This window comes from Chinchilla lanigera, unplaced genomic scaffold, assembly GCF_000276665.1.
Source record: "Chinchilla lanigera isolate Chin_1 unplaced genomic scaffold, ChiLan1.0 scaffold00013, whole genome shotgun sequence".
NCBI lineage: Eukaryota > Metazoa > Chordata > Mammalia > Rodentia > Chinchillidae > Chinchilla > Chinchilla lanigera.
This window is the reverse complement of record NW_004955414.1, coordinates 14,399,805-14,418,465: the sequence shown is the minus strand read 5'-3', so window position 1 is coordinate 14,418,465 and position 18,661 is coordinate 14,399,805. Positions and strand designations below refer to the sequence as shown.

Below are 18,661 nucleotides of genomic sequence, written 5' to 3'. Positions count from 1 at the left end.
TCCTACACAGTTCTTTCATTATTAAAGTTTCATTGTAATAAAAAGCCCAAACAAAGAAACACTAGCAAAGTATTATCTGATGGGAGGTCAGTGTTCAATAACGCTAAATCAGGTAAAAAGCATAGGCACTAACCTGTGCTAAGTAACAGTGGAAGGACCATGATTATTCTGCGATGCAGGAATCTCAAAGGAACTTAAACAGAAATCACTGCCAACATCCGGCATCGAAGTGCACTCCTGATGTCCAGCATATTAATAGTGCTAATGTATTTATAAAATCTCTTGGGTCTTTCAGTATCATCAGTAATGCTCTAAAAGGCTGAACACTGCACATTTAACAGTGAAGAAAAAAATCTATAGCAAGAGAATTTGTTGCTTCCCAGGAGAACAGAACACGTTATATTAGGCCTGAACTAAGTTACACCAATTCTTCCTGTCCTATTGGTGGAAAACAGGCTAAGTAAATCAAAGCTGGATTGGTATAAGTACCAATTAACTAGGATACTTTGGGTCTGTCTGCAAAACAATGACAAATACACCACTTCTTGTCTTTAATAATACAGAAAGTACCTTCAGAAAAGGTGGTTCAAAATCTAAGGCCTCCTACCAGAATATTAAACTTCTAGACCTTAGTACCACTCCTTCCCTACTCTTCCTTCCTCTAATAAATCAGAAAGCTGTCCAGGTCCCCACAGACTCACAGATTTTGTGTGCTCCGGACGTGGAGCAATCACTGGAGGTGGGGTAGCGTCATCATCATCATCTTCATCTTCTGAAACTGGTGGCACTGCAGGAGTCTCAGACACAGCCTTCACATTCTACACAGGGAAGAAAGATCATATTTATCTGGTCCGAGTGACACAGAACTTAACATACTGGGGTCACCAGTTCCCCAGAAGAAACCTTACTCTTGAAACCCATATTAGCCTTCAAGCTTTCCACCTTTGTATTCTCAGTTAGTCAGCTTCCCTCTTTTCTTTTAGCCATCATTAACCACTCAGTCTGGGTGACTTCCTTCTCCCACCCAAGCCTAACTATGGAATGGGAAGTGAGTTAATAGCTTCCCTTCCTGCCTCTTCCCACCTGAACCCCTGAAAACAAGCTCACAGTCCCTCCTTACTCTGTGAATTCTACTCTTCACACAGAATAGATAATAAAGTAGAAGTGCTGGAAGAGGAAGGGGACATACACAGAATTAAGATGTGTCACATGTATTACCAACTCACTGTGATAAACGTTACCACTATGCACTGCAAACACATACTAATATAATAATAATTAAAAAGTACAAGTGTTAGGAAGAAATACAAAATTTTTAATTTTTTCAAAATTTTTCACCGTAATTTCTTACTCCTTCCTAATATGGTAAATATAAGTCTAAAAAGGCTTTTGCCCTTTCCTTTTCCTCTCTTTACCAACCTCCCAGACCCATTCATTAAATCGGCAGGGACTTTCCTTCCTACCTGACGAAGACAATGAGTTTCTTCCCCGACTGGATGTCATCTATTTCTCTAAGGTTAGTTGTGCACGGCCCTGGAGTAAAACTTACCAATACCACTGTTTGTAATCAGTAGCAACTTGATTTTACTATGAAAACTGTAACAGAATTGGACCACAAGAACAGGTTTTAGGGTTGGTCCAGGCAAAAATAACATACCACTCCTGTTTACCACACAGATTCAAGAGAAAAAGTGGCTCTAAAATATGAGAATTTTGATGAGATTTTTTTATTATGGGGCGACAGAGGCAATAAGGATCTTTCAATATATATACTCATATAACTAAACAGTTCCAGATACAGAGCACCACCTATTTTGTGCTCAGTAAGATACTGGAACACAGTTGACCATAAAGGTTCAAAGATGAAAAAGATGGCCCATGTCTGGAAGGAGTTCTTTGGAATAGGAGACAGACAAGTGGGTGAGTTCTCCTCCTGCCCACCACTTGAACCTCTGAGAAAGGAAAGCTAAAGGTCAGAAAAACAAGGGAAAAATAGAAGAAAAAAAGAATACTAGATTAGAGCTACATTTGATATACTGTACTATGGAAAATCAGCAATCTCATAAATTCTAATAGGACCTCTAGTACATGGAATAACTTAAAATTTGATAGTGCCAAGAATAAGTAAACAACTAACGGTGGTGACCACAGGCAGCATATCTATTTCTTTTGTCTAAAGTTTCATCACTTGGGGAATGTGAGGGAAGAGGAGTGCATAATTTGAGGGTGACATAATTCTGAAAGTGACTGTGAGCCACTTCCAGTTCTAAAATTGAGCAGAGGTTCTTTCCTGGCCAAGGCATCTATTTTGATACTTTTCTACTCTAACTCCTTTTTTCCCCACTATTTTACTAAACAATTTATCTGGGAACATAAAATGGAAATGAAGTTGACCTAGCAGCTTCTCCATCAGCAGATGGCCCCAGGGCTTTACTGAGATATGCAATAAACTCTAGGTTTGTTTGCTTTCAAAAACTCTGTAGAGACAGAGGGGACAGAGGAGAGGGGAAGGGGAAGTAAATTCCCCATGATAAAGGTAATCATTATGTACTGTAAACATATACTAATAAAAATAAAATAAAATAGGAGATTTCATCATCTCCCTCAGTACCACATTTTGTCTTCTACAGGTGACAGCTTTAGGTGGTAGCATTAAAAATTATCAGAGGTAGGTTTTTGTCCACAATTGTACTTCTTAGGCCTGCACCCTTAGGAAAAGATAGGGCCCTCTAAGCCTCACATTTCTCATCTATAAAATGGGGATAATGACAGCAGCTCTCGGCTTACCTCAGAGGACCGCTGGGAAAATAAGTGATATGGGTGTAGAAACGCTTTGAAAATGGTAATGAGCTAGAAGGATGGTAAATGGTAAAATGAGCTAGAAGGATGTAAGGGATCAACTAAATTATCATTGTGTCTAATAACCACACACTCCCTATTTTAAACAAAATCCAGAAATTCCAATCCATCTACATACTTACCCATTTACCTATTACTCTATCCATCCCTCTCTGAGTCCCAGGCTCTATTCTAGCCTCTGCAGATATACTGAAGAAAAAAACAAGAACCAGATAAAAGCCCTGTCATGTGGCTTACCTTCTAGGAGATGGTCACCAAAGTATCACCAAAAGTGTTGGGCAGTAATAAAACAAACATACAGGAGGAGACACTACTTTAACCAGGACAGTCATAGGAAAATTCTCTAATGAGATGCCATTCAAACAGTGACTTGAATAAATTGAGGAAGCCATAGCTCTGTGAGAAAGGCTATTTATTCATGGTAAATAGAGGAAGTACAGACAACGTGAAATGGGAACATACTTGGTATACTCCCACAACTTCTAGTTTTGCCTATGTGACTGTAATAAAGTGAGCAAGAGGAAATGAGAAAATAAAATCAAAAGTTAGGGAAGGATAACAGAACATAGTCACCCAGGGTGCGACAGCAAGGGTGAGTATTACCAAATCTGTGCTGGAGAAAAGAGATACCCTGAGCAGTGGCCAAGATAAAGTCTGATATGGGAGAATAAATGAAAAGAAAATCTACCTGGAGTGAAATCCAGTGCTTAAGAGATGTGTAAGAAGAAATCAGACCACTCCTGGGTCTGGGTCACAGTATCCCTTGCCCCTACTCCAGACCCTGCATACACACCATCAAAGAATAGCCATCACCAAGAAAACAAATAATAGCAAATGGAGGGAGGTTATTGGGGAAAAAAGTACCCTTCTAAATTGTTGGTGGGAATGTAAACTGGTAAAACCACTATGGAAATCAGTATGGAAATTCCTTAAAACACTAAAACTAGAAATACCATTCAACTCAGCTATTCTCCTTCTAGGTATCTTTCAGAAAGTTAAAGATACCATATTAGAGTGATAGACACATACCAATGTTTATAGCAGTACAACCCATAATAGCTAAGTAGGTGGCCTATATGCCCATCAACAGATGAATGGTTAAAGAAAATATTTATACACAGCGATGTACTATGTTGTAAAGAAGCATAAATTTGCATTTTTAGAAAAGGAGATATACCTTGAGACCACAATGTTAAATACATGAGACACGCAAGCTTAAATATCATATGGTTTCTCATATAAGAGACATATAAATAAATTAAATAGCAAAATAAAAGATAAATAAAAGGAAACGGAGAGGTAGATCTTTTAGAAAAGGAAAAGGGACCAAAAGATAGGAGGGTGGGGGGAAGAAAGGAGGAGATGATGTTCAAAGAATTAAGATGTGTCATGTAGATATACCAACAATGAATGTGATCATTATGCATTGCTAGCATGTACTAACAAAAAGTTAGCTAGGCACTAGTTTATATAAAGCCATTGGGGGCCATAAAAAACCTATGGAATATAAACCTAGAATAGTCACTGTAGGACAGTCAGCAGAATAGTGATGTACACTAAAAGCCTATACTATTTTCCTTTTTTAAAATATTTACTAAGGTGTTTCTTACAAATTTAAGATTCTTTATCATAGCTAATAAAATAGAAATTCCTATTTTATAATAAAGTAGTAAAAAGCACCAAAGGGAATACTTATCTACAGCTCTGATGAATTCAAAGTTCCTGGTTTGGAGCTCTTTTAAAATATAGTCTAACGGAATACTCAAAGCTTTCATAAAGGGTACCAAATTTATTACCTATTGAAATGTGCAGAAATAGCACTTTTATTTCTCAGATGTTCAAACACACATAAATATCATCTGTACTATCTTAAATACAAAAATATTTACCTCAAGCAAGTTTTCAATTGCATACAGAGAATATTAGATATAATCTATAAGCTCTATTTTTTGAAAATAAAATGCTAGTATGTAGACAGTAGAACACAAATGTTACTAAAGAACCTACATTTCTCTTCAAAGAACATCAGTTGTTCAACACCATTTTCCAGGTATTGCTACAGGTTCATCCACAAGTTTGGATTTTCTTTTCTTTGGTCTCTGATAGCCAGGTATTGAATCCCAGGCCTCATGCACACTAGGCAAGGGCTCTACCACTGAGCTACATTTCCAGCCCAGGATTTTCTTTATTATAAATTATAAAAATGAACAGTACTATCTTGGTTATATCTTCACAACTGCTTAAAGAAAAGGTACATTCTTATACTACCACATGAATGCGAGCAACAAATACAATGGTAACTTCTTTCTCCATTCCAACTTTGTAAGTTCTTCCTTCTTGCAACTTCCTCAACGACTCTTCCAGGGACAGACCTCAGACAGCTTACGTTGGAATATACTTCATATACTTTTCCACTCACCTTACTTTTCAGTTTGTCTTTCCTTTGCCTTTTCTTTGTTCTTCTTCACTACAAGTTCTGACACGTTATCACTACCTATGTAATTCTCTCTAGTAATTAAGATTTTATTTTGAACTGTCTTCTATCAGGCAGTAGAAATAACACCTAAAGGGTGACATACAATCAAGCAGCTTGGTTTCAAATTATAGCTCTATCATTTACAAACTATATGGTTTAGGTAAGATACTAAATTCTCTTTGTTTCCTCATCCATAAAAAAGAGCCAGTAATAGTACCTGCTTTAGTGTTATTGTGAGCTTAAGTGAGATAATCCACGTAGTATTTATTCTAAAAATACTCAAGGCCAGGCATGGTGGCACAGCCTGTAGTCCTGGCACTCAGGAGGCTGAGGCAGGAGGACTGTTGCAAGTTCTAGAGCAGCCTGGGCTACAAAATGAGCTCAAGCCCAGCCTGAACTGCATAGTGAGACCCTGTCTCAAAACCACAACAACAACAACAAAAAAAAAAACCCTCAAATATTAGCTACAATAACAATGTTGGACAGACTATTAGAGACTGCTCAATACAAAATTGCTAAATGAATATCTAACAGTGGGGCAGAACTAGAATGAAACATTAACCAGCAGGATATTCAACAACAGAGGGAGTGGAGCTACTGGGAACAGAACTGTGGAAGAAGGGACCAAAATGACAAAGGATGATACTAGTAACTGATTTATAAAAGCTCGTTTGCTTTATTATACTTTAAAATAGATCTAAAGTAGCTCTCATTATAGATAGGTCCATTAAAAACCAGCAAGGACATCTCCAAAATTCAGTTAAGATGTTCAGGACAAGTTTATACCCTAAAGCAATAGGTGGCTGCTGTCTGACACAATAAAACTTTTGAGGTCAAGGGGAAAAAAGGAAAATGACTAGCTAGCAGAAGTGTAAAGACATTTAACATCTGGAAGTGACACAAAGAGATAGGTCAACTGGACAAAAAATCAGCAAAGATATAACAGGTCTGAACCAAATCCGTGAACAAATAGACTTAGTAGATGTATACAGAGTATTCCACCCCACAACATCAGAATACACATTTTTCTCAGCTGCACATGGGACTTTCTCTAAAATAGACCACATAGAGCACACCTAACTAAATGCAAAAGAATTGAAATTATCCCATGCATATTATCTGACCACAGTGCAATGAAATTGGAAATTAATGACAAATAGAACTGCAAAAACTCCATAAACACTTGGAAATTGAATAACAACCTCCTGAACAACCAATGGGTCACAGAAAAAATTAAAGAAGAAATGAAAAAATACCTACAAACAAACAAAAATATAGATACAACTTACCGGAATCTGTGGGATGCAATGAAAGCAGTCCTCAGAGGGAAATTTATAGCGGTGATTCACACATAAGGAAAACAGAAAGAGAACAAATAAATAGCCTAATGCTGCACCTCAAACTTTTAGAAAAAGAAAAACAAGTCAAGCCTAAAGCCCAAAGAAGGGAGGAGATTATAAAGCTCAGGGCAGAAATTAATGCAATTGAAACAAAGAAAACCCTACAAAAAATAAATGAATCAAAGAGTTGGTTCTTTGAAAGAATAAATAAAATTGATAAACCCCTAGCCAACCTTATCAAAAAAAGAAAGCAAAAAACTCATATTCATGCATAACAAATGAAAAGGATGAAAGCACTACAGATCCTACAGAAATTCAAAAGATCATTAATACCTACTTTATAATTTGAACAAACTGAAAAGGATCACTGAAATTTGGCAACTTAACCCAGAGAGATGATGGAGTGTGGCCCTAAGCATTCTGTTCCAGGAGGAAGACTATGCCTACCCTAGAACAAGGTCAACTTGATACTTTTCCTTGAGATAAGGAGAACAAGGATGGAATCTTCCTTGCTGCCTTCTGAGCCTCTAGTCTTGCCTTCTTCCATGCATGTTTCCAACAGCCCCAAATTATCTGCCTTTTATCTTTTTCTTTCTTTTTTTTTTTAAATGGGTCCTGCTATCTTACCTAGGAACTCACATTCCTATAACCTCACCTTCATCTAATCCTTTAGATGGTGTCTTGGTTACTTTTCTCTCATTGCTGAGACAAAATACCTGACACCCAAGGTTAAAGGAGGAAAGGTTTATTTAGTCTAAAGTTTGTGGAGGTTTCAGTCCATAATCAGCTGCAGCCAAAGCAGGGTGGCATGGCTTAAGGGCAACCATTCATGGTGGCAGAAGACAGCAAAAGCAACAAGAGCAAAATGGGAGGACAGCAAAAGAAGACTCTTTCTGTTGATTATATTGTATGTAGGCTGCCTGCCTACCTTGGGTGGGTGTGGTACTCACAACCATACTCCCAGCACTGGGCCATGAATCAATCACAAACTCTAGAAGCCCGCCCCATGACTACATGAGGTTTTGTCCAGGGGACATCTAGACACAAACCATAACAGATGGGCATACAAGCATGTAACACCATGCCCAGCTTTTTTCTTTTGTTATTTTAAAAATCATTATGAGACAGCTAGACATGACAGAGGAAACTAGCAGATCCTCTCCCCCAAAGGCAATTATAAATCTGGACAAAACTGACAAAAACCATTTCAGTGTGCCCAAAATCCAACAAAAGCCATGGTTTCTGAGTAGAAAGATTTTGAACTTCAGGTAGATACGGCAGGAATCTCTGAAATTCTGGCTTGGGCAGTTCCTAGTCACCCTACCTTCAGCAGTAAGGAAGTTCCACTGGAGTAGTACAGGCTATAACTGTGTGGTATGAGAGTGCTTGCCTTCATATAGAGCTGTATGCAATGCCTAAGCCCAGTGGCATTATCAGTGGCAGTGATTCCAAAAGGGGAAGCATTGAGGGCCGACTGTTCAGCTCTATTATCCTGAAGTAGGGCAAATAAATCTCCATCAGGTACCCTGCACACTGGAAAGGACTCATGCTGATCACATATTCTTTGTTGTGTGCATGCAAGAAAAAGTTTCAAAGGGATCCAGCAGAAAGTAAAGCTAGGACAGATCTGAAAAAGTTCTGAACAGTGACTGTACTGTCCTAGCTACAGATCTATCCCGAGGATAAAAGCTGAGTTAGTCAGTGCTTACTACAGAAATAGATTTACAGCAAGATATACAAATATATAACTATTTACAAGATCGGCTTATGATGACCACCTGGCAGAATCAGGTGTGGAAAAGTGCAAAAGGGCTGTCTGTGTGCTAGAGATCCAAAGGATCCAGTTGAAGGCCTGAAGCACTCTATAGTGTCCTGTGCAAGTCTGATATCAGGAGGTCAGAGGGTCTGTGATGGAAGGCTAAGGAGTCTGTGTTGGAGCCTGGAGTCTGCACTGGAAACCAGGAGACCGCATCTAAGGTGAACAAGCCTTTCTTTGTTTCCCTTTTATTCCACTGAGGTGGAAAGCCTATTGGTTGCTATAACTCACACCCAGGGTGTCTTCAGGAAATCCATTCAGCCAACCCAGAATTATGCTGATCTAATTTAGTTGGGTGTTTCTTCCTCAAGTTGACACAATCAAGTTAACTGTCACAGAGGCCTTAGTCCTCTGTATTTTTAAGCACAATCTCTGTCCAATCATTGGCTGCTCATTAAGCTAAGCAAACACAAGGGAAAGCCCTGGGAAACCAGGCCATAAAACAAAAAATTTAAATTCTGAGCAGAGATATCAATATTCATATACCACATATTTCACAAATTCATCCACAGTAAATTAATATAAGACCAACAACCTTCATGAAGGAAAAAATCAGTATCCAAGAGCACATAATACTGTATTATCTGAAATGTGGAGTTTTAAAGAAATCATAAGACATGTGAAGAAACATACTAAGGGGGAAAACAGCAGTAAACAGAAACTTTCTCTGTCCCCAGATATTCTATTTAGAAAGTAAAGATTAATGATAATCTATAAATATATTCAAAGAACTAAAACAAATCATGTTTTAAGAATTTAAAAAATGTATAACAACAATTAATCAAGTAGATTCTATTCTAAAGAAATTACTTTAAAATAATCAAATGGCTGGAGTTGAAAAATAAAATAACAAATGAAAAACTCACTACAGAAGCTTAACAGACTCTATATAGTAGAAGAACAACTAAGTACATTTGAAAATGAACTCACAGAAGTCATCCACTTTTAAGAATACAAAGGAAAGATTGAAGAAAAACTAACAGAGCATCAGAGAACTTTGAAACAACGCAAAACACACTAAAGTACATATACATGGGAACCTCTGAGGAACAGAAGAAAAAGAAGCAGGAAAAATCTAAAGGAGTAATAGGGAAAAAAACCTTCAAATGTATCAAAAAATATTAATCTATAGGCCCAAGAACTTAATAAATTCAAGGTAGGTTAAATAAAATTAATTCATACCAAACACATCTTAAGACTGCTGAAAGCCAAAGTGAAAATCTTAAAAACAGCAAGAAAAAAATTGTATCATTGGCAAGGACAATCAATGCATTAAAAATTGACTTCTGATCAAAATACAGTTGTTCCTCAGTATCTGCAGGGAATGAGTTCCAGGAACTGCCACGCATATCAATACCTGTGGATGCTCAACTCCCTTTCATAGCAGTTTTTGCATATGACCTAAGCACATCCTCTCATATACTTCACTTGCTGGCTAAGGCCTTGGGCAAGCTGCATGCATCTTGTGCCATGGTTCCTGCACCCACATATATTTTAATTTAAATTATGTCTAGATTTATAATATCTAATACCTTGTGAATGCTATGCAAATAGGTGTTACTCTGTATTATTTTAGGAATAATGACAAAGAAAAAAGTCTGCACATGTTCGGTACAGATGCAATTCTTTCCCCACAAATATTCTCAACCCACAGTTGGTTGAATAATAGATGTGAAACCCATGGATATGAAGGGCTGACTATACTTTTGAAAAATCACAATAAAAAAGGAACACATCAGTTGATAAAGAGATAGAATGTAGTAAATCCATACAAGAGAATATTATTTAAATATAAAAAGAATGAAGTACTGACACATTCTACAACATGGATCAACCTCAAAAACATTATGTTAAGTAAAAGAAGCTATGTATAAGACTATATGTTGTGTTAGTCTACTTATATAAACACTCTAGGTAGGGCAAATTTATAGGCTGAAAGCAGATCACTGGTTTCCTAAGGTTGAGCACAGGCGTCTGAATGAATGCTAAAAAGACACAAAAGAAATGTGTGTATGTGTAGGTGGGTGATGACTGCACAACTCTACACTTTTATTAAGATGATTGACCGTACACTATGATAAGTGAAATTTCATGGTATTATAAATATGTATAGTGTTCTACATAGTGTATATATGCTTAAACATAAGCATGCTTATTGTGTCATTTTTATTCTTTTTAAACAATATTTCTTAGTGGTTGCTCTAAGTATTAGTGAAATTTTTAAAAAATTATATGTAAAACCATTAAGTTTTCATTATAAACTCTAGGCAATATAAATACAGTGTACACAAAGGAAAAAAGGAATTAAAATGTGTTATGTACCTGTATAACTCCACACAAAAACGGTAAACATTATGCACTAACAAAAAAATAACCAAACATTCCAGGGACTGACATACGTATCTATTTCCTAAAGCTTCATTAAAACTAAAATACAGGAATAGTCATTAGAAGGCACTGTATTTGTCACTTTCCCTATTGCTGGGATAAAATGTTTGACATCTGTTACTTAAAGGAGAGGTTTATTTTGCTTCAAAGTTAGAGAGGTTTCAGTCCAAAGTAGGTTCCCAAGAAGAAACATTCGGGCAGAAGGACATGGTGAAAGATAGCTGCTCAAATCATATTGGCTAAGAAGTACAGTAAGTTGACCCAAAGAGGAAGGGGCCAAAGACCAGATACAGTCCCTACAGTCCTTTTCTCTAGAGCTACTTTTACCTTCAGAGTTTTCTCTTCCACTTAAACTATGGTTGTTCCTACTCTGATCAGTAGGACCTCACCTACTTTCGATCTTTCACAAATTCCTCACAATAGTTGATTTTTGTTTTGGAGGTTTCAGTTCTTAATGTATCCTTCTGAAATTAAGAAATTTAAGCTAGCAAGAAAGATGGGCTCATGAATTCAGTTCATTACCTTGAACAAATTCCTATAGGAATCCTGCAACATTAGTTTAGACTAAAATGCACATCCATACCACGTCCAGCACAGCTCTGGAAACGAAGGGAGGACAGTGAGTATGAAGACAGGAGTCAATATACAAAAGCTGAGGTCAGGTGGAGCCCTCTCTCCTGATGGCAGAAAGGAACTGCCCAGCACCTGCAGGGTGTTTATTTATACAATCAACATAACAACAAGCTCACAGAGAGTTTAAGGGGAGGGTAGGATCTGGGACAGGAAAAGTATCTAATATTCCACAGAACGGTACTCCTTGGTGGCTTCACAGGGAACAAGAGGAAACTGCCTATATTACCTCAAGTGAAGGTCAAGTAACTATGTGCATCAGCTCCCTGAGCTGTCCACACTTCTCATGGGGCTCTGCCAAGCTCATGAGAAGCAGTGGCCTTGTCCTAGACACTCGAGGTACAGAAAGCTTCTCCCTTAACATATTCAACTATATCCATGTTTTATTTAAAATGAATTTGTAACTGTACACAAAGTCCAAGTTCTCTCACCTGATATACTAGATCCTTAACCTTACTTTTGTTCATGCTATCCCTCAGGCAGGAAAGCAGTGTTTTCTCACTACCTACATTCCCTTGACATTACATAATAAATCCTATTTACATGTTCTGATTCACTACTAAATTGTGAAATCAAAAGCAAAGACTCTGACTCCTCAGCACCCAAAGAACCTATCACATGATAGGTATCCATTTTATAACTGAAAATCAAGAATAAAATACCATAGAATCACAGGTTCAGAACTCAGGCCTAGGGGCTAGCGATTTAGCTCAGTGGCACAGCGCCTGCCTGGCAAGCACTAGGTCTTGAGTTCAATTCCCAGTACCGGGAAAAACAAACAAACAAAAAAAAGAACTCAGGCCCAGATGAAAAAAATTTAAAGCTAGAAGGGACCTTAATGGTCATGTTTGTGCCAGGTATGGTGGTGCATGCTTGCAATCCCAGCACTCTGGGAACCTCAGGCAGGAGGATCACAAGTTTGAGCCAAACCTAGCCAACTTAGCAAGACCCCATCTCAAAATTTAAAACTTTTTTAAAGTTCTGGGTATATATCTCAGTGTGAAGGCCCTGGGTTATACACATACACACATACACACACCCCAACTCATGTTTGCTATATAAACAAACCTTTAGGACCCAGTAACTAACTCTATGCAAACTTTCCTGTATTACCAGGTAAAATAAATCACTCTACGAAATATGACCCATTACATATTATTTCTAACCCCCTTTCTTGCATCTCTTATCTCCCTAGGCTGTTATTAATTTTTTCCCTCAAGGTCCAAGGTAGTGCACATTCATTTTTGTGTCACTTATACTTTGGCACAAAAAAAGTACTAAGGAAATATTTATGGTATGAGGGAATAAATGAATGCTCAGAAGAATGGAATTTTGTACTCATTTGTACTAACTCAAGAACAGGAAGCAAGTCAGTTACTATCTTTCTGAGTCACAGTTTTTTAATCTGCATTATGGAAATAACACTCCTCTTTGATTATTTCACAAATCATGTAGAATGATCTCTGTGAAACCAATATGGAAAACAATGACAGGCAACCACAATAAAAATCATATCCTCCAGATAAAACTAATATGAAAATGTAGAGCAATGAGCTACAGCGACACATATTCTGAATTAAGGGAGAAAAATGTCCTTGACAGCCTGGATGGTTTTAACTGTAGATATTAAATCAGTACAGGTTTTTACCAAGCAGGTGTCATCCTCTCTGCCATATGGCATGAGCCCCAGGGCTCTTCCTTTGCACTAACAAACATAGCTGTGACTTTACTGCAGTCTCCTTTATAAGACCTCTTGACATCTTTCTCTGTTCCCTGCCACAGTGAAAAAAAACTGTCATGGAATTCAGAAGACTCTAGTTTTAATATGGTTCTTACTGTAAGTCTTTAGAAAAGTTTGTTTTTCCATGTGTGAAATGGGCATGATAGTATTTCTTTAATAAGTTAATTGTGATGACTATTATGCTAACATAAAAGTTCTTAACACTGGCAGAACAGGCCCTCAATAAATGATAGTCGTCACTCTTCCTACAACAGCATGAGGCATTTGAACCCAAGGCACAATTCGACTTTGTTCAGGCCCTTTCTTCAACAAGTTACAGTTCAAAGATCTAATATTTACAAATTCTTCCCCCACTCTTTTAATCACATCCCTTCCATCTGATGAAAGGCAGCATGAATCGGGAAAATAGTGCAGACTAGGAATCAGATGCCTACTGACATTAAGCCTTCTCTGCTTCAGCTTTATCATCTATAAAACAAGGGTAATAACCCTCGCTTACTAAGCTGCTGTGAAGGTTAAAAGAGATAGTTAATAAGAAAGGACCCAATGTGCTGCAAGGTACTGAATATGTGAACCAGTACTCATAATTGATAAGAGTATAAATGACTCAGAGTAAACCAATCCCCAGCCCCAGCAGAATGGTAAAAAATTTTTGATTGTGACTCAGGATCATCTTAGACCTTACTACTCTCCTGTTTAAAATTATTTAGACTTCTCATTACCTTGAAAATAGAGTCAGACATCTACATGATTTGGCTTGCTTATCACTCCTCCTCATCACCCTCCTCTAAGCTCTTCACAGTTTACATTCCAGTCACTTCAAACTCTTCGCAGTTCCCTGTACAAGCATACTGTGAACCTCCTTGCCCATGCCCATGCCCATGCAATTCTCTTACTGTCTGGAATACCCTCATCACTCCTTAATTTTTGACAGATAACTAACTCATTCAGTATAGACTCTGTCATCAAGAAGCTCTCTCTGACACATCCAATCTTTCATTCAATAGATGTTTAATGAATGCCAAAACTTGCCAGATGCCAAAGATACAGCAATTACCAGGTCTGGCATAGTCTTGCCCTCATGAAGTTTAGCATGCTGAATCATAGCCATTTTTTTTTTTTTTTTTTTTTTCTTTTGTGTCCTCCATAAGCCTGGGAGGTCCTTAGGCATCAGGACAATGTCTGATCATCTCTGTATCACTTCTCCATACAGGTGCTGGCATACAGTAGGGGCTTTTGCAAATGTTTAGCAAATCAATATGGCACAACCACCCTCTCTTTAAGAGATGATATCAGATATAAAGAATAGGAGTATTCTCTTATATGTATTACATTTTGCTATTTGTAAGACCCTTTCAAATATATCTAAATCTCATTTTATACTCTTCGTTGCCCCTGGAAAGTAGAATTTATAAGTTGAGACAGAGGGACCTTTGAGGTCATCTAGTTTTATTAACCAGCCAATTCTTTGAGGATTGTTATGCCATCCCCTGAAATTACAAGGCACCACTACCACATGAGAGGGTAGAAAGAATGACCTTTAATGAATAGAACCTGCTCCCTTCAACAATTGGTCTTGTAGATCCAATTTACAAAAGGGAAGGAATCCTCTTCTAAATTCAGGTGCCTAAAGACACATCTAGATAAGACAGTGCATATCACCCTCACTTTACTGATGAAGAATGTGAAGTTTATAAAGGCAAACTGGATGTCCAAATATTCAAAGCTACAAATGAAAAGTGCAGAAGCATGTCTTCTAGTTCCAAAGTTAGACTTTCTAGAGTATTTGGAAAGGATACAATGTGTTCATTAGATAGGACCCTGAGGGCAAGAGCTGAAGAGTAAACAAGATAAGTGCTCCCTAGCCCAGGCTCTGTCTCTACCACCCTATCCTGACCCTTACTTCCATACCTGCTCACTTCAGAATAGAGTACATAGACTTACCAAAGTGTTAGAAGAATTATAATCCTCTGCTGATTTATCTGCAAGGGAAGGAAGACAAAGAACTTAGTACACAATTGGCGTTAATCCTTTTATTTTGTTTTATTTTGTTTTGGTTTTTGTCTTTTGCAGCAGGGTCCTGCTATGTAGTTCAGGATGGGTTTGAACTCACTATATAGCACAGGCTGGCCTCAAACTCGCAGTAATCCCCCTTCCTCAGCCGCTTGGCAAATGCCACTATGCCTGGCTTGACTGAATCCCTTCTTGAAAGCTAAGAAAGTCTATCTGGTCAAACAATTCCCAGGTTTAGACAATAATAATAATAATAATAATAATAATAATAATAATAATATAACTGGTACTAAGGGACACATATGTTAAGCCCATTATACATATCATCATCTCCCTTCATCCTCACTACAGCTATGAGTATTATGATTACATTCACAGGTGTTTTTTTTTTTAAATCTCTAGTGCTAGGGATTGAACCCAGGGTCTCATACATGCTACATAAGTACTCTACCACTAAATTACACCCCCAGTATTTTTTTGAGAGAATCTCCTTAAACTGCCCAAGCTGGCCTCAAACCTAACAATCCTCCAGCTTCAACCTCCTGATTAGTTAGGATTACAGGCACATAATACCATACCCAACTTATATCCATTTTTATAGATTTTATAGTTCAGAAAAGTTAAGTAATCTTCTCAGGATACATACATTTTAAATACAGGATTAAAGACCTAAATTATTACCTAATTCTCAATGCCATGCTAGAATTGTATCCACATCATCAGATGTATCAGCATCACATTTCAATTTTCAATACTCAAGGAAATTTCCTGCATTCTAAGAGAAAGGTTAAGAATCCATACCACAGTCCTGAGCCATCCATCAGTACCATGACCAACCTGCAGTTTCAGCTCTCTTAAAAAAGGATCTTTTAAGTCAGGCATGGATATATTCCTATAATCCCAGAACACCAGGAGGTTAAGGCAGGAAGATTCCAAGTCTAAGACAACCCTAAACAATTTAGTGACTTAGAAAGATCCTGTCTCAAAAAAGGAGGGAAGGATTGTGGATATAGCTCAATACAAAGGCCTTGTGGTCAAACCCTGATACTTAAAAAGAGAAGAAGGCTCTTTCTACATCCATGCTTAGTCCCCATAGGGACAGAGCGATGAGGCTTAGGAAAAGAGAGTTATTAATCATGTGAAGTCTAACTAAAGGCAAGGGCTTGTTATCTAAGAATAGAATCAAGGGCTCTCAATGTTTCAATTATATCTCATTGATTCTGAGATGTACATTTTCTCACATTAAAAACTCTAAACTAGAGACAGGTCCTATAATCAAAGCATTTTACAATTTGAGTGGCCTCTTTTTTCCCTGGGTTGTATATTTTTTTAAAAAATGGTGCATCTTACAATGATATCTTGGGTTTAATGCAATATGAAGCAGATCTCAGCAAGAAAATAAGTTTTAAAAATAGGTATTGTGTTTGGTTTTGTTCTTTAGTTCCTAAGGGTCCAAAAGAAACTGACTTGCCAGTTCACCACCCATGAAACTAAGGAGTAAAAAATATTCTAACAAATATATTTGTTAGAAAGAACCAAACCCAGAGAATGTCAAAGAGCCCAATTTCATCATGAAAGAAAGCGCTTTTTTGTTTGTTTCTACAGCAAACAAAAGAATTTGCAGAACAGGAAATAAGACAAGCTTTGACAATATGTTCTTAAAACAGACCCTGAATAGACAGCTGTGCCCTGGATATATCAATTCAGGATATAATTTAAACATAATCTGCTTTTCTTATCCAAGTATCAGGGCAGGCAGCACATAACACTTCGTCTTCACTGCACTACCCCTCACATATTGCTAGCATCTTTGAAGAGAGAGTATTCTGATTATAAACATTTCCTTTATACCACATTTAAAAACAAGTAAGCACTGCTCCACTTGATGATGATGTACATTTCTATATAACTAAATCAAATTCCAAAGCATGGCTGACAGAACGGAAAATACTATCAACCCTTTCATTTTACAATGAGGGAACTGAGATTCAGAAAGGGCTGATTTAAGGTTACACAGATCAGTAACACAATAGGACTGAAATCCAGTTAACAGTCTACTTTTTCCCCTAATACATTAGCTACTAATTGGTACAGAAAATGAAGTGCTGCAAAATAGAGAACTTGCCCCAAAAAATGGCATGAAAGTTACACTTGGGTTATAGACAGCAGAGGGTTTAAAGACCTAAGTTTAAAACACACTCCCATCACATATTAGCTGAGTCACCTTGTATAAGTCATTTAATTTCTCAAAACCTAATTAATTGAGTTTGCAAATCAGGATAATAGCCCTTGCCCTGCCAACCCCCCAAGGCCATTATGAGAATCGCATCGGGTAATTCATGTGTGAATATATACAAATTGAGTTAGAGTTAATAACTAACGGTTTTCAAAGAAGGGAAACAGAGAAAGGAGAAATATGGTCCTAAAAACAAACTGTGCCAGCCGGGCACAGCCAGGTGTGGTGGCACACACCTGTAATCCCAGTACTCTCAGCCGGCTGAGACAGGAAGATAATTAAGTATATACACATGAAAGTAAATGTTCTGTTCATCCATATGTAGGTACGAATTGTTCATCTATGCATACACAGGTGAACATATATTAAGCTACCTGAATGCATATATCTATATGCACATCCATTCATGAATACTTAAGGTGACTATAATTTTAAACAAATGCAAACCCAGAGGGCTATGACTCCATATACATACATGCTGCTTACGCACGTCTATATGCATGCATGCAGAAAACATTCTTCCAAAGAATTCACAGTTGAAGCTTTCAAAAAAAAAGTCTCTAATCTGATATCTACATGATAAAATCCTTAAACATGATTTCTTACCTAGTAGTAAACTTTCCCTCACCTCAATTCCTCCCTGGAACAATCCAATCCCTAGATGGAAGAAGTGAAACAGACCCAGAAGGGCCAGACAAGAGGAAGGACACACTGCTGGGAAGATGCATGGCCCTCTCCCGGGCACCACCATGACAGTGTGAGTGAAGCTGCAGTCTGCCATCCCCACCATCTGTGCCCTTTGATACAAGCCAGATACTGGCTGAGGAAAGCATCATTCAAAATCAGCTAGCTCATTCCGATTCTCACCTTTCCCAACAATATCATCCTTCGAAGGAGGCAGCAGGAGCAAAGTGCACTGGATCAGTGCAACTAAGCCACATTACAAAGGTCTTCTTTGGCTGTTTGTTTGCTTGTTTCCTTGCTTGCTCTGAGACAGGGTCTCACCATGTAGCCCAGGCTGGCCTTAAACTCATAGTGATCCTCCTGCTTTAGCCTCTCCAGTGCATCAGGGACTACAGGCATGAGCCACATGCCCTACCTTCTTTGGCTTTCAGGTTTGCAAAACGAAAGGCAACTGGTGTATACTAAGTACTTCTTGTTC

The 18,661-nt window shown here is 37.8% G+C and overlaps 1 protein-coding gene across 3 annotated transcripts in view; it reads right to left on the bottom strand.

Moving 5' to 3' along the window:
• Nucleotides 1-18,661, bottom strand: part of Pak1 (p21 protein (Cdc42/Rac)-activated kinase 1) — an 82,146-nt gene that overhangs the window by 29,005 nt on the left and 34,480 nt on the right. For 2 of the 3 annotated variants that reach the window (XM_005379836.2, XM_005379837.2), the window contains exons 5-7: nucleotides 15,195-15,232; nucleotides 6,625-6,630; nucleotides 702-818 (exon numbers count right to left, since the gene is read on the bottom strand). In XM_005379836.2, the coding sequence (XP_005379893.1) occupies nucleotides 702-818; nucleotides 6,625-6,630; nucleotides 15,195-15,232 (161 nt within the window). The remainder of the gene's footprint in view (nucleotides 1-701; nucleotides 819-6,624; nucleotides 6,631-15,194; nucleotides 15,233-18,661) is intronic. The other variant, XM_013512033.1, reaches the window with a different exon arrangement.